The sequence below is a fragment of the Protomyctophum parallelum genome (assembly GCF_964188405.1).
Source record: "Protomyctophum parallelum genome assembly, chromosome: 6".
Lineage (NCBI taxonomy): Eukaryota > Metazoa > Chordata > Actinopteri > Myctophiformes > Myctophidae > Protomyctophum > Protomyctophum parallelum.
The window spans coordinates 23,668,655-23,681,833 of record NC_139701.1 but is presented as its reverse complement, the minus strand read 5'-3'; the positions used below and the strand labels follow the sequence as shown (position 1 = coordinate 23,681,833).

Here is a 13,179-nt window from a genome sequence, read left to right as displayed (position 1 = left end):
CCAAACGGGAGCTGAGAGGAACATTGCCTATCTTCTCTAGAAAAATCAATTGTTCCTCTTTTTTGTGTTACAACCTGTCTTCTGTTTTGTGTCTTTCACTCTCTGCTCTCTTGTTGATATTTCTGTTTTGTAGGAAAGTGCTTCCTTGGCAGATAGATTGATCCAGGTATATTGCCTATTTTCATGTCCTTTATCACTTGTATTGAACCTTTACTATTTTTTACTTTGCATGCTCATCGTTAGCAAAAAAAAATGACAAAATTATCATAATGATCAGTATCTTCCAAAATTACTAGCATAGAGATTAACAACATTCTGTATAAGAGAAATAAAACTAACCCTAGCGGATCTCATTTGTAATAACCACTACTGACTGAGTATAAAGTGCATGTAACACCACACCACTGCATATCACAAAACTCACAATCACAAATCATGCTCAGAATTCATCTAAAAAAATCAACCCCTCCAAACCAACAGCATGTGCTTGTTCTCCATCCTTTCATTTTGCCCGACCGTTCTGTCTTCACCCCTTTCACCGCGCTCACCCCATCACCCCTCGGTTGGCTATGTCCCCAAGGGACAAGTGACTCGCGCCCAGGAGGCAGAGGAGACCTACCTGCTCAAACGGGAGCTGGCCACGGTCAAACAACACTGTGAAGAAACAACTGCTCAACTGGAGCAGGCCCAAAAATCCACCAGGCAGCAGCCGCAGCAGCAGCAGTCTCAAGCGGTAAGGAAAGGGCCACAGTCTCCCCAGCTTGGCAGGTGATAGCAGACTAGAGGCAAGGCCCTAAACAACCCTTCGACCTGGAAACACGATCCACAAAGTGACACCACAAACCTGCTATTGTGACACCATGGTTTTCTTTTGACGAGCCAGTGTGTTTGCAACGTGTAACCTCAGACCGACTGTTGTTGAGACTTGCTTGAAAACGTGTTTTGTATTGTTTTTCTGTTCAAGTTTGAATTTGCCATGCTTTTTCTCCTCCTTTTATTGTTACCATTTTACGAAGTGAAAAAACGAAACAAACGAAAGCAAATCGAATCCATTTGTTCATAATCGTCCAGAATGGCCTGGATGTGGTTTCTCTTCCCACTCTGCACACCGGGTTATGCATAATGATCTCCTTTGGCATGCATGACTTCACATTGGGACACAGTGTTCCACACATCTCGGCTACCATTTGCAGTGTTCAGCGTCTCTAGAAATGTACTCATGAATTTGTAAGCAGATGTGTGATCGGCTTGTAGGATTTAACACCACTGAGGTGGTGCCGCCGCCTTGTTGTTCTCAGCCAGCCAGTCATCTGTCATCGGTGCATAACCGTTGACCAAACAGACACTGCAATATTCTCAATTATTGATGACCTGATCCAAGATGCTAATGTGTGCAGTGAATACAAAGATGTTTTACATAATTTGCTGCCTTGCTCTGCCGTAAGCGGCTATTAAATATTTATTTTGAAGTCAATACACAAAGGATAATTTGTTGGTGTCAGTTGAAATCCGAGGTGAAGTGAGTGTCTATGCCAAGGTGTGTTTTCATTCAAAAACTGAAAATGATCATTTCAGAAATGCCTGTTATATTGTTGTCCCTGGCCTGAATATGTCCAGACGTGAGCAGACACAGTAGATATAATGCACTGTATTGGTGTGCTTTTCTGACATTGTGGTGTCTGCTGCAGAAAGGCAACCCGCGGTACACAGAGGACTTCATCCTACAGCTGGAGAGGGAGCTGGTCCAGGCCAGGCTGAAGGAGGCTGAATCCCAGTGTGCACTCAAGGAGATGCAGGACAAGATCCTGGATATGGAGAAGGTGTGTGTGTGTTCAAACCTCATATACCTGCCGACACAATAGTTCAAGTTCAAGCTTTATTTGTCTCCCGAGGATCATCATACAATACAGTTTTCAACATGGCCCTGAAAATGTTTGTTGCATATTGTGTATTGCAAATTTGTTTCCTAAAAAAGAGAAACTTCTACGAGCACTGGTATACTGAATAGAAGAGAGGGTCGGGAGCAGAACTTGAGGTTTTAATTAAAAAAAAGATATATATTTCTGTCTATTTTTATTTTATTTTATTTTTTAATTGTGATGCTTTTTATCACGGTACTGCCAGTCAGAATTTGTACCCTGGTTCTAAAGCTCATCACATCCCTGGATGCCTTTTATTTGAAGAATAATGTAGCCTAAATGTGTGTGTGTGTGTGTGTGTGTGTGTGTGTGTGTGTGTGTGTGTGTGTGTGTGTGTGTGTGTGTGTGTGTTCTCTTCCAGAGGAACATGTCCCTTCCAGATGACATCAACGTGGTGCGTCTCCAGGAGGAGCTGATAGGGGTGAAGCTGAGGGAGGCCGAGGCTCTGACTGGACTTAAAGAGCTGAGGCAGCAGGTCAGAGGCCTGGAGGAACACTGGCAGGTGAGCATTTACATCAAATCAAAATGTCCTGATAAACTGCCCAGTTATCTATTTATAATTTATCACTTTAAGCGCTACCGCTATATTCCACAATGTGGTGCCAGTGCCAAAGAAATCCGTCCTATGAGCCTACAAGATGGTTCACTTCCCACTGGAATGACCTCCCAAGACCTGGACCCCACTTTAAAAATGACTGCTCTGGAAGATCCTTTTTGATCAATTGATTCATGACTGACTGACAGATGCCACCTTCTCTTGCAGCGTCACTTGGCCCGCACCGCTGGCCGCTGGAAGGACAGCCCCCGGAAGAACACGCTGAGCGAGCTGCAGGACGAGCTGATGAGCGTTAGGCTGCGTGAGGCCGAGGCCCAGGCCGAACTCCGAGAAACCCGCCAGAGGATGCTGGAGCTCGAGACACAGGTTCGGAGATTAGACATTGACCACAAATGTCTGTCTATATCCCAATAGTGGTGCTCAAACGTTTTCATGTCAAGGACCCCCCCCCCCAAATGATATATACTTGGCCGTGGATCCCCGTCTTTAAATATTTTGTTCCAAGAACCTCTAGAAGCAAAGATTTGAGTTAAAAATGTTTGCTTTAAAATAATATATAGTACCCAAATTTTCATGATTTTTCAAAAATAGCAGATCTACAAGCTTGTAATGCCACGAGCTTGCATATCTGTAATTTTTGGACAGCCAAAATATAAAATAAAACTTTTTAGTTCAATCTAAAAAGACACGGATGCTTTCCTGGTTTAAGGTTTAACCTGACACCAAAGGGCTGTTCACACCATGCAGATAACTATAACGATGATTTTAAATATGTTGCTTTAAATGATCTAACTCAAGTGGAGATATGGAGTCTACAGCATAAATTGAACGACAACGCATCAGAAGGACATATGAGATGCAATCGGGTTCACTCAATCCTCTGAATCACATCAGTGAGGTCTATTATGGACGGAGATGAGGAGAAGATTATGATTATAGAGATGGAGCTCGTTCATTTTTATTGATAACGAGCACCTTATCGATCAGGCTTATCGAGCCAGGTTCTTATCGAGCCCACTATCGAGCATTTTCTATTATTTTGTGGAAAGACGGGAGACAATAAATTCTGAACAGAACCAGTATCCTTTACTAGAGCCTTCAAAATACAGTACTTTTCTAACAGACGGAAGCAATTGACCTTTTTACCAATACAAATTATATTTAAGAAACTTAACTGGTTAATATTTGTATGGTGTACCGTCACTTTAAAAGTGTAATTTTGTTTACCCAGGCAGCGCTGGTTGGCATGTATCAAATACACTTTTAGACCGACATGTTTGCCAGCATGGATGATTACATTTATTTCTTAATTGCCTCTTGTCTTGACACCATGGGCCGCTATGCTCGATAACAGGCTTGATAAACCCAAAGCCAATTGATAACGGGTACTCAATGAGCTTGTTATCGGATTTTTTCGGGTATCTGTTATCGAGCTCCATCCCTAATTATGAATAGCTAACGCTAGCTGGTAGGCTAACTGGCATTACCACAGGAATAGTCTACAACTAATTATCTCGCCTCCTTCAGATTATCAGATTATTATACAGATTTAGATTATCCATATGCTATTGCATATGTCACTCAGCACCACAGAGGCAGGGATCTCTCTCTCTTGCTCTCTGCCTCTGTATACACTCCAATGCAGCGTGCATTTGGTGCCACTGTTTACAGAACATATCATTCTTCAGTGTGGAAGTATGTTTATAGTTAAGATTGTGCTTGGCGTTAATGGCCCATTCCCCACCATTCACTGTAAAATCTTGATTGTTAATTTAAGTCTGAGAGTGTACACAATGGCTAAGGGTCCATTTGGTTACATTTGTACACTTACAAGTTTTTATTTATTTTTTTCATTACAAAGGTGAAAATATATGTCATTGATTGATAAATTGGATTGTTGGTTCACCATTAAACTAAATAATGGCATAGTTGTACTGTTGGGGAATGGCCACCAGAGAGCAGCAGTCATCTTCCAAGTCTATGTTTCCAGTCCACCAGTTTGATTGAATCTTTTACAGTTTACAGAAAAAAGCACAGGAAAGTACAGTTCAATACAAGGTCTGCTAAGAGGATTTAAAACCCAAGAAAGCATATGGCTTGTTTCCATTGGGATCCTTCATATTCAATTCATCAGTGTAAACTGAAACATTTTAAGTATTAGGACTACGAATGTTCTACTCCAGTCCAATACAGTGAGTGTTATGAGAGACATCAGATGAATGCATACAACATGATATAATATATTTTAACACTTATTCATGATGTTCTTAACTCATGTGTGCACACAGAATCAGATTCATGGAAACCACTTGCGGCGGGCTGAGCAGGAGGGGCGGAGCCTCCAGGAGCGTGTGCAGACACTCACGGCACAAAATAAAGGTCTACTCGTGCAACTGCAGGACATCAAGAGGAAGCAAGCTGAGATTGAATGCAAGGTACAAGTCTGCTGAGGGAAGGCATTTAGATGGCATTTAGTTTGTGTTTAACCCATTTAGGCCTGACCTAAAAAAATAAAAAATATATTCTAAATCCTCCAGTTTTCTGAAATAAATATTTTCACGATTTAAATAAAAATAGCAGACCTACAAGCTCGTAGCGCGCGATCTGCTATTTTTCAATAGCTAAATTATAACATGTTTAAAACACCAAAAGGGGTACCCGCCCAAAATGGGTTAATGTAAGACAAAAGGCCATAATTCTGCTCTGATGATCAAAACTAAAGCACCTGTCTGAGTATATTTCATTGACCCAGATCCAAACACTGATTGCTATGCTAGCTATATTATATAGGACTGTAAATGATTGCGCTGTTAACCACTTATACCCTATAATTTATAGGGTATATATATTATATATAAGTGGTAGCTACCCTCAATCAGTCCCACTAGGGAAAAACCAGGGGCACACAATCTGTTGGAACTACTCCAGAACTACTCTGCCAAGGCTGGGAGGTACACTTCTGGCACATGGAGGGACTAGGCTCTGTGGGTTGTCTCCTTACCCATAGTAACAGTACCTCCCTTTCACTCCCATTCAGTCCCATTCACTCCCATTCTATCAGTCCCATAGTAACAGTACCTCCCATTCACTCCCATTCACTCCCATTATATCAGTCCCATAGTAACAGTACCTCCCATTCACTCCCATTCAGTCCCATGTACTCCCATAGTATCAGTCCCATAGTAACAGTACCTCCCATTCAGTCCCATTCACTCCCATTTTGAAAGGTGTGTTAAAATGGCCTAAGTCACATTTTATTATGACTTAGGCAAAATAATATGGCCTAAGTCTCCCTCTTGACATAGGCCATTGTTTTAATAGGGTGTAACAGGAAGGCCTTTTACATTAGGGCTCGGGCGATTTTACCAGAGGTGGCCAGCATCACCAGGTGGTGATTTAGGCCAAAAAACTATTTGGCAAAAAATGACTTAGGGCCGATTCATACTCCTATTTTACCGCTGTTTCGGCGCTGTAGTGTAAACAAATGATTTCGGCTCGTCAGAAATTTTCAGTAGCACCGAAGAGCCGACTTTAGGACGGTACCCGCCCCCCGAACCTCAAATGACGTCAAATTGTAGGCTCTACAGTGCCGAACCGACTTTTATTCGGCTCTAAAATAGGAGTATGAATCGGCCCTTAGGCAATTAGGTTAATAAGGTGACAATATGAAAGTCTACATTTGTCAACAGAGGTAATAACAATGACAGTGTAAGACTATATGGGCCATATGAAAGTCTACATTTGTCAACAGAGGTAATAACAATGACAGTGTAAAACTATATGGGCCATATGAAAGTCTACATTTGTCAACAGAGGTAATAACGATGACAGTGTAAGACTTTTCTCACCAATATGGGCCATTATTACATTATGAACTTTTATTACATTATGAGCTGCCTATTAAGGCAACTCATAATGTAACACGTCTTTTTTTGAAAAATCTGTTATTACGTTATGCGCTCATGATTTTATTACATTATGAGCTGATTATTACATTATGAGTTTTTATTACATTTAACTTATTACATTATGAGCCTTTTTGAGCCCTTATTACATTATGAGTTGCTATTACATTATGAGTTGCTACACATCTTTTAAATTTCGACGTCAGGCCTAAATTTAGCCAATTCCCTGCTTCCCCCAAATACTTAACACAATCAGTGCCGGAAGTTCTTCAAAATAGGAGCTCTGGGGTGCCAGAGTTGTCTGGTCACTTTTACTCTGAAACCCATGACCCGGAAACAATCCTCAAAAAAAAAGTTTACTTTACATTGCTAGCTTACATTGCGATCGTTTTAATTTATACGATATATGATCCAAAAAGCGTTCATATTTCGCGGGAGAGACTGATGAGGAGCAGAAATGAAGCGCCAGTATATCGATCCGTTCATAACCACGGAGAGCGCCCTGGACAGCTAATAAGTAAAAAAGTAAGCTAATTTGAGTGCAGAGCGTATAGTATACGGTAGCCGAAAGGCGAACTGACAAAAAATTAAGGAAAGAAAATCAGAATATTCTTATCTCGCCCGGTATCATTGAGGATGCGCTAGGACGTCCTCAGACATCCTATGTATGCGTCGGTAGGTGGCGCTATGACGTGTGGCAACGTCCTATGTACAGAATCGGTTCTTGTAATCTTATCACAAATGACCCACAATAGTTGGTCATTTAGGTTAGGTACTATTGAAATGACATGCCTCCTCTGATATACAGGGAATCGCCTGCCAGTATGAGGAACTTTACTGAGAAGACGTAGCATGTGGAGGAACACGCAATTCCTCATATTCAGCACCCCTGCTGAGACCCTTGACCAACCTGTAGAAATCGCTAGTGCAACAACAAAGCTCACCCTCTTCTGGCTTCTCTCCCGCAAACACTGCCAATTCTTTTTTTTTTTTTATGGCCGGGCCACTGCATTCTAACCTCTAGTCTCCGCATTAGTGGGCAGGAACTTTCTCCGGGTGCCCCTTTGTATTCATTTATGTTTTTTGTTCTTGCAGAGCAAGGAGGAGGTGATGGCAGTGAGGCTGAGAGAAGCTGACAACATCGCTGCTATGGCTGAACTCCAGCAACAGATCTCAGAACTTGAGATCCAGGTAATTCAATACTTTGATCTTATTATCTCACTGCTCCACCCCCTCTTTGTGTAGCATTTAACAATCCAGACTGAGACATAGCCCATCTTCAAGATGGAAGCTGCAGAGACAGAGGTGCGTTCACAACGGATGCCACACGATTCAATATCAAGTCACCGCAAAGATCGAGCAATATTTTGTTTCTACGCCCGAAGTGATATGGATTGTGTAGATTTAAAAATGTTCAACTCAAGCGATTTTCGTGGAGGCAAACGGCAACATCTGATGCAGGACCCATTTGGATCAGTAGGTGGTTGTTGTTGCGTGTGGATATCCTGAGCTATTGATATAACACTTGAGACAGAGAGATAATTAATTTGTCTGTCTCTGGTATTTCTGGTAAGCACACGTGGTGTTCTTTTGCTGAAACTTGCTTCTGCTTTTTGTTAATTTGTTTCTTTTGTAAATTGTAATTTCAAAATATTGAAAATGGTTCACATGAATCTCACAATGTTGTGTGTTGTGAACTTGTAGATTGTCCCCTTATTTTGTTTTCACAAATCTGCGCACTGGTTATAACTTACAGTATATACACATTGCCAATGCTGCTGCCTGCAACCAAATTCACAAAATGTCAGTTGAATAGAGTGACACAGCTACCGCGATTGAAGTGATGCGATTTATTTTTATCGCGTCCGGTATGGATGTACTGTATCTTCAAGTGGCTGCATCTTTTTTTAGTGTCTTCATTGATGTGAGGAAGAAGGTGGGGTAAGTTGATGTGTGTTCTGCAGGGCTGCAGGGTGTGTAGTTATGACACCGTTGCTCTTACTACAGAATGTAACATGCCATGACACACAGATAATCAAAAGTATCAACTATCAGTTATCAAACTGAGGTCACAAAATGATAATGAAAACAAATGACTTATTATGGCCCATTTTAAAACAATTGCCAAAAGAGCCAAAAATAGACAGTCTACATGCTCACAGTGCATCATATTGCGAGGTGATTACTATTCTAGAAAATACATTTAAAAAAATCACACCCGTGTGAAGTGAGGGGCGCTCTTATCATCTTACAACATCGAGGAGGGAATTCGGTATAGCTGTGATTAGGTGATGTAATGCTGATATAAAACAAACTGTCAAAAGAAACATTAAATTCTCTTTATTGTCTCCACCAGGCCGAAGGCATGTGGGGAGAGTATGTTTTGCACTCCGTCCGTCTGTGTGTCCGTCCGTGTGTCCGTCCGTCCGTGTGTCCGTGAGCAGCTAATCTCGGCCACCGTTAACCCGGTCCATGCCAAATTTTGCACACACACTCCCTGGATGCCAACGATGAACCTCTGCCCCAAACTTTCCAGAACGGCCTGTTATAGCGCCACCAGGAGGCCGCTTTGTGCAAAACAAGTTTTTGCACAGTACACCTACAGATTTTGTCCAAACATCACGCAAATTGGTACACAGTCTCTCTAGAGCCATTCAACTAAACGGGTCTTTCAGATTTATCAGACTCCATCCTGATTGGTTAAGATTGGCTTCCAAAGTTCACAGGAGTGCTCAGTTTCAAACAAAATGCTGCAAATCATGAACACATCGCGTGATTTCCGTGAAATTGTGCACCCACATTCCCACTAGGCCGAGGACGAAATGCCACATGAACAATTTCAACTCAGCCTCAAGGTGGCGCTATAACTGGCCGAAAAGTGTTTTTACCTCTAACTGCACGGATCTGTGGATAACTTTGTATGCCAACTCCCTAAAGGCCAAGGAAAAACCTTTGCCTGGAATTTTTCACATCTGCTCTTTATAGCGCCACCAGGAGGCCGACATATGTAAAACACATTTTCTATTATTACTCCTTCAGATTTTATCCAAATTTCACGCAAATCGGTATACACTATCTCCATAGTCATGTGATCAACACGGAGCGCCACCATTTCCCATCTTCCATCCTGATTGGCTAAGATTGGCTTCCAAAGCTCACACGATTCGTCCATTTCGAAAAAAGGCCACAAATCACAAACACAGTGTGCAATTTCCGTTAAATTATACACGCACATTTTCACTAGGCCGAGGACGACATGCCACAATTTTTTCCTCAAAATCAGCCTCACGGTGGCGCTATAACAGGCCAATTCCTGTTTTTAGCTATAACTGCATCGATATGTATACAACTTATGTATGCACACATGGAAAAACATTGTACCTGCATCCCTCCAACACGAACCTCCGGCCCAAATCTTCCTCAACAGCCTGTTATAGCGCCACCATGAGGCCACAACCTGACCTGCCCTGGTGGAGACCTGTGCCGATTGGCACTTTGTCTAGTTGTTAATGGGATTTAATGTTTGTGTTAGGGACAAAACAAACATTAATTTCTCTTCATTGTCAATGACATTTTTAAAACAAACATTGAACTAAAAACAAACATTAAACCTGTATATAGGAGGGGCTAGCGCCTTAAAAAAATGTATTACACAAAATTAATTTAATAAAAAACAATCTTCAGTTTGAAAGCGGTTAATTTTACGAGGGCATTGATGTTTTAGGACAGTTATTGAATAAGCATATTTAAGTTCTCCAATAATACAGTGGACAACTGTGGACTTGTTGTTTAATCAGCACAGCAAAGACCAATATGGACTTTAAAGTAAAAGAACATACCGGTATCTCAACTCATTGACTGCCATTGACAAATATATTCATTTCAATCCATGGTGCAGCCTGCCATTGACTATGTTGTAATTTAGTTTTTCTGTGTATACGATGGAGGGTGCAACCTATGAGTAACGTGATCTAAAAAATACATCGGTCCTGTCTAATGTTCTGATTTATAAAAACACATTTGTCTCTGCTTTCTGTTCGCATAAAGTGTTTGCCAAAAACTAAAGAACGGAACATCGTTCTGACACACTCCCCCCCCCCCCCCCCCCCCTTCCCCCGATGAAATTAGAGACTCTCGTCTCTCTTTATTGATATTTGGTGTTTGCATTGTCATAGAACAAAATATTCTGTGGTTCTTGTTTGAAATATTAGTCAAAACACTAAAAAAGCTGGCAAGGAATGCAATAGGCTATATGTAAAAACTCTGGCAGTTATTATTTTACACCTGCATCTTCTGCTATTCACAGATGCTGTTTATTGCTCATAAATCTGCATTAGGGCATTAAGCAATCTTTGTATGCACTCAGTGGAACCAGTTTTACATCAGCTCTACTCTACTGTAAACGGGATAGTTGGATAACATCTAACCAGTCCCATCAAACAAGAGTGCAGAAACCATTATTTACCCCTAAGCAAATGTAACGCCACACATAATATGGGTGGCCAAAACACATGCAGGGTCCAGATCTATCACCATTCCTGAAACAATACTGATGGATTACACTTAAGAACTGCCAGTATTAGGGTTGCACGACACCAGCCATGTTGAGTTAGCCTGTTTTCTCAACTCGCTGTTTTCTGCAAGACATAACTCTATAAGCCATATCTCCAAAACTGGTGCATGGGTCAAACTGAACAACCAATATGTCAATTTGAAGCTATGATTCCCTGCTTTCATATGACATGAAAAAACTCAAAAATATCCAATGGCAGTCTCTCAGTCAAAATTCTGAGTGTCAGGCTAATGTTGAGTAGGACACCTACAGTACTTCATCAAGGTCATTTTTAACCCATTCTGACCTGAGATCAGATTCATACGAGGTTTCCACTGGACACACACTGGTCTGATTAACCCATTCTGACCTGAGATCAGATTCTAAAAATGTCAGTCGTTCTTCGATTTTTCAAAAAATAGCAGACCTACAAGCTCGTATCGCGCCACTCGGTGGCGCGATATGAGCTTGTAGATCTGCTATTTTTAAATAGCTAAAGCATAACATGATGCCAACACCAAAATGGGTGCCCGGTCAGAATGGGTTAAAGGCATTTAAAGTAGACTGCAAGCAAAATTAAGTACTCTATCAAATGTAATTTAATTATGGGCATCCACATGCAGTGCATTTATTGATTAGTGGTAAAATCTCCCCACTGCATCAACCCTGGCACCCCACAGCAATGACAAACACTAGACTTGACACAGAAAGGTAGATGGTGCTCTTTCTTGAAACAAGTCAACTATCACTATCTGATGACTGTTGGTCTTTCTTGAAATGAGTCAACTGTCTGATAACCCCTAAATCGTGCATGCAAATTTGTTTAGGCAATAATAGGCTTAAGTCAAAAATGTATGGTGATATAAAGTTGTAAAATAATGGTTCCATATTAATATTATAATGAACTGAAAATGAACATTCAAATGTGACTTATCATTGCACCTCCTTTGTTGCAATCAGAAGTCGCTGCATGCATATGCTGCTGTTTGACAGACGCAGATTTAGTAAATTTTTATATGCATGACTATCAGCCTCACACATACAACTATATATATATAGAGAGCAGAGAGCAAAGTTTTCCACCGTAAGCCCCTGGGTTTACGGTGTAAGGACACAGTAGCACTGAAAAACCAAAAACCCCTTCCTCCTCAACCCATGCACACACAATCACACAAGTGTGGTCTGAGGTTTTGTTACTAGGTAATGGAGCAAAAACATGATGCACCAAAATGTACCACTACCGCCCTCACCGCTCTTTCAGATCTGTGCAAAGAATTCTCATTTGGGTTACGATAAAATCAAATGCAGTGTATCGAATTTGACTCGATAAGTTTGTATTATCGGCATTAAATGTGGGTATACTCATTTAATTCATCCCTATCTGCATGAACTGTTTGTTTAACTGTAAACCAAACTCTTCTATTGCAAAATCACTGTGTCAGGGTTGAGTTCTTGGTCTGTGGTTTCGGTACCTGCACAACATGTTGTGCTGTAACGAGGCAAAGAAGCAGATTTTCGAACTCACAACGGTGGTATTCGCATCACATTCTGGGCTTGCAGATCTGCACACACACACACACACAGACGGAACAGAATTATTATTATTTATTTATTCGTTTTTATTTTTTTCAGCAGCCCAAGCCCGTCCCAGCCTGATCAATTGCCATACTGGTGCATTTTCATCCCGAACCCGTCTCGTATGGTCGGGTTCGGGCTGAATTTGAGAACCTCTAAGGCCCAAACCACAACAATGATTCGCCATGCAACTCCTTGCAACCATTATCCCCAATGGCAGTTGCAAGGAGTTGCATTGGTGTGACATGCCTTAAAACTGTTTTGTTGCAAGGAGTTGCGTTTACTTGCAAGGCGTTGCAACTAGTGTGATTTGGGCCTTGCGTGCGGGTGTTGCACACCAAAAACAGACAATCTTCAATTGTGGTGCAGCATAATGCGTTGTTAGCATGTATTGTAGATCTGCTAAGCTACGGCGATGTGTGATTTGAAGCATTATATTTATTTAATTCATTAAAGTGTGTGTTTTTGCACGGCTCGTATCAGAAAAATGAAAGATGTTTCCAGCTATCCCAACTAACAGACATAGAAGTAGCCGTATATATCCTGCACCCCATTTGAACACCGCAGCTCAGTATCTCTACATCACAAACCACTTCCTATCGTGCAGAGATACACTGGATACATGCTTGATTTAGTTTGAGGTTTCGATGATATGCTTAGAGATTTATGTAA

At 41.3% G+C, this 13,179-nt stretch overlaps 1 protein-coding gene across 4 annotated transcripts in view; it reads left to right on the top strand.

The window, feature by feature from the left end:
* The window catches only part of evi5b (ecotropic viral integration site 5b), a 45,851-nt gene that overhangs the window by 26,816 nt on the left and 5,856 nt on the right, over positions 1–13,179 (top strand). For 3 of the 4 annotated variants that reach the window (XM_083767390.1, XM_083767388.1, XM_083767389.1), the window contains 7 exons: positions 134–166; positions 581–733; positions 1,689–1,820; positions 2,281–2,421; positions 2,683–2,841; positions 4,764–4,910; positions 7,476–7,571. In XM_083767390.1, the coding sequence (XP_083623516.1) occupies positions 134–166; positions 581–733; positions 1,689–1,820; positions 2,281–2,421; positions 2,683–2,841; positions 4,764–4,910; positions 7,476–7,571 (861 nt within the window). The remainder of the gene's footprint in view (positions 1–133; positions 167–580; positions 734–1,688; positions 1,821–2,280; positions 2,422–2,682; positions 2,842–4,763; positions 4,911–7,475; positions 7,572–13,179) is intronic. The other variant, XM_083767391.1, reaches the window with a different exon arrangement.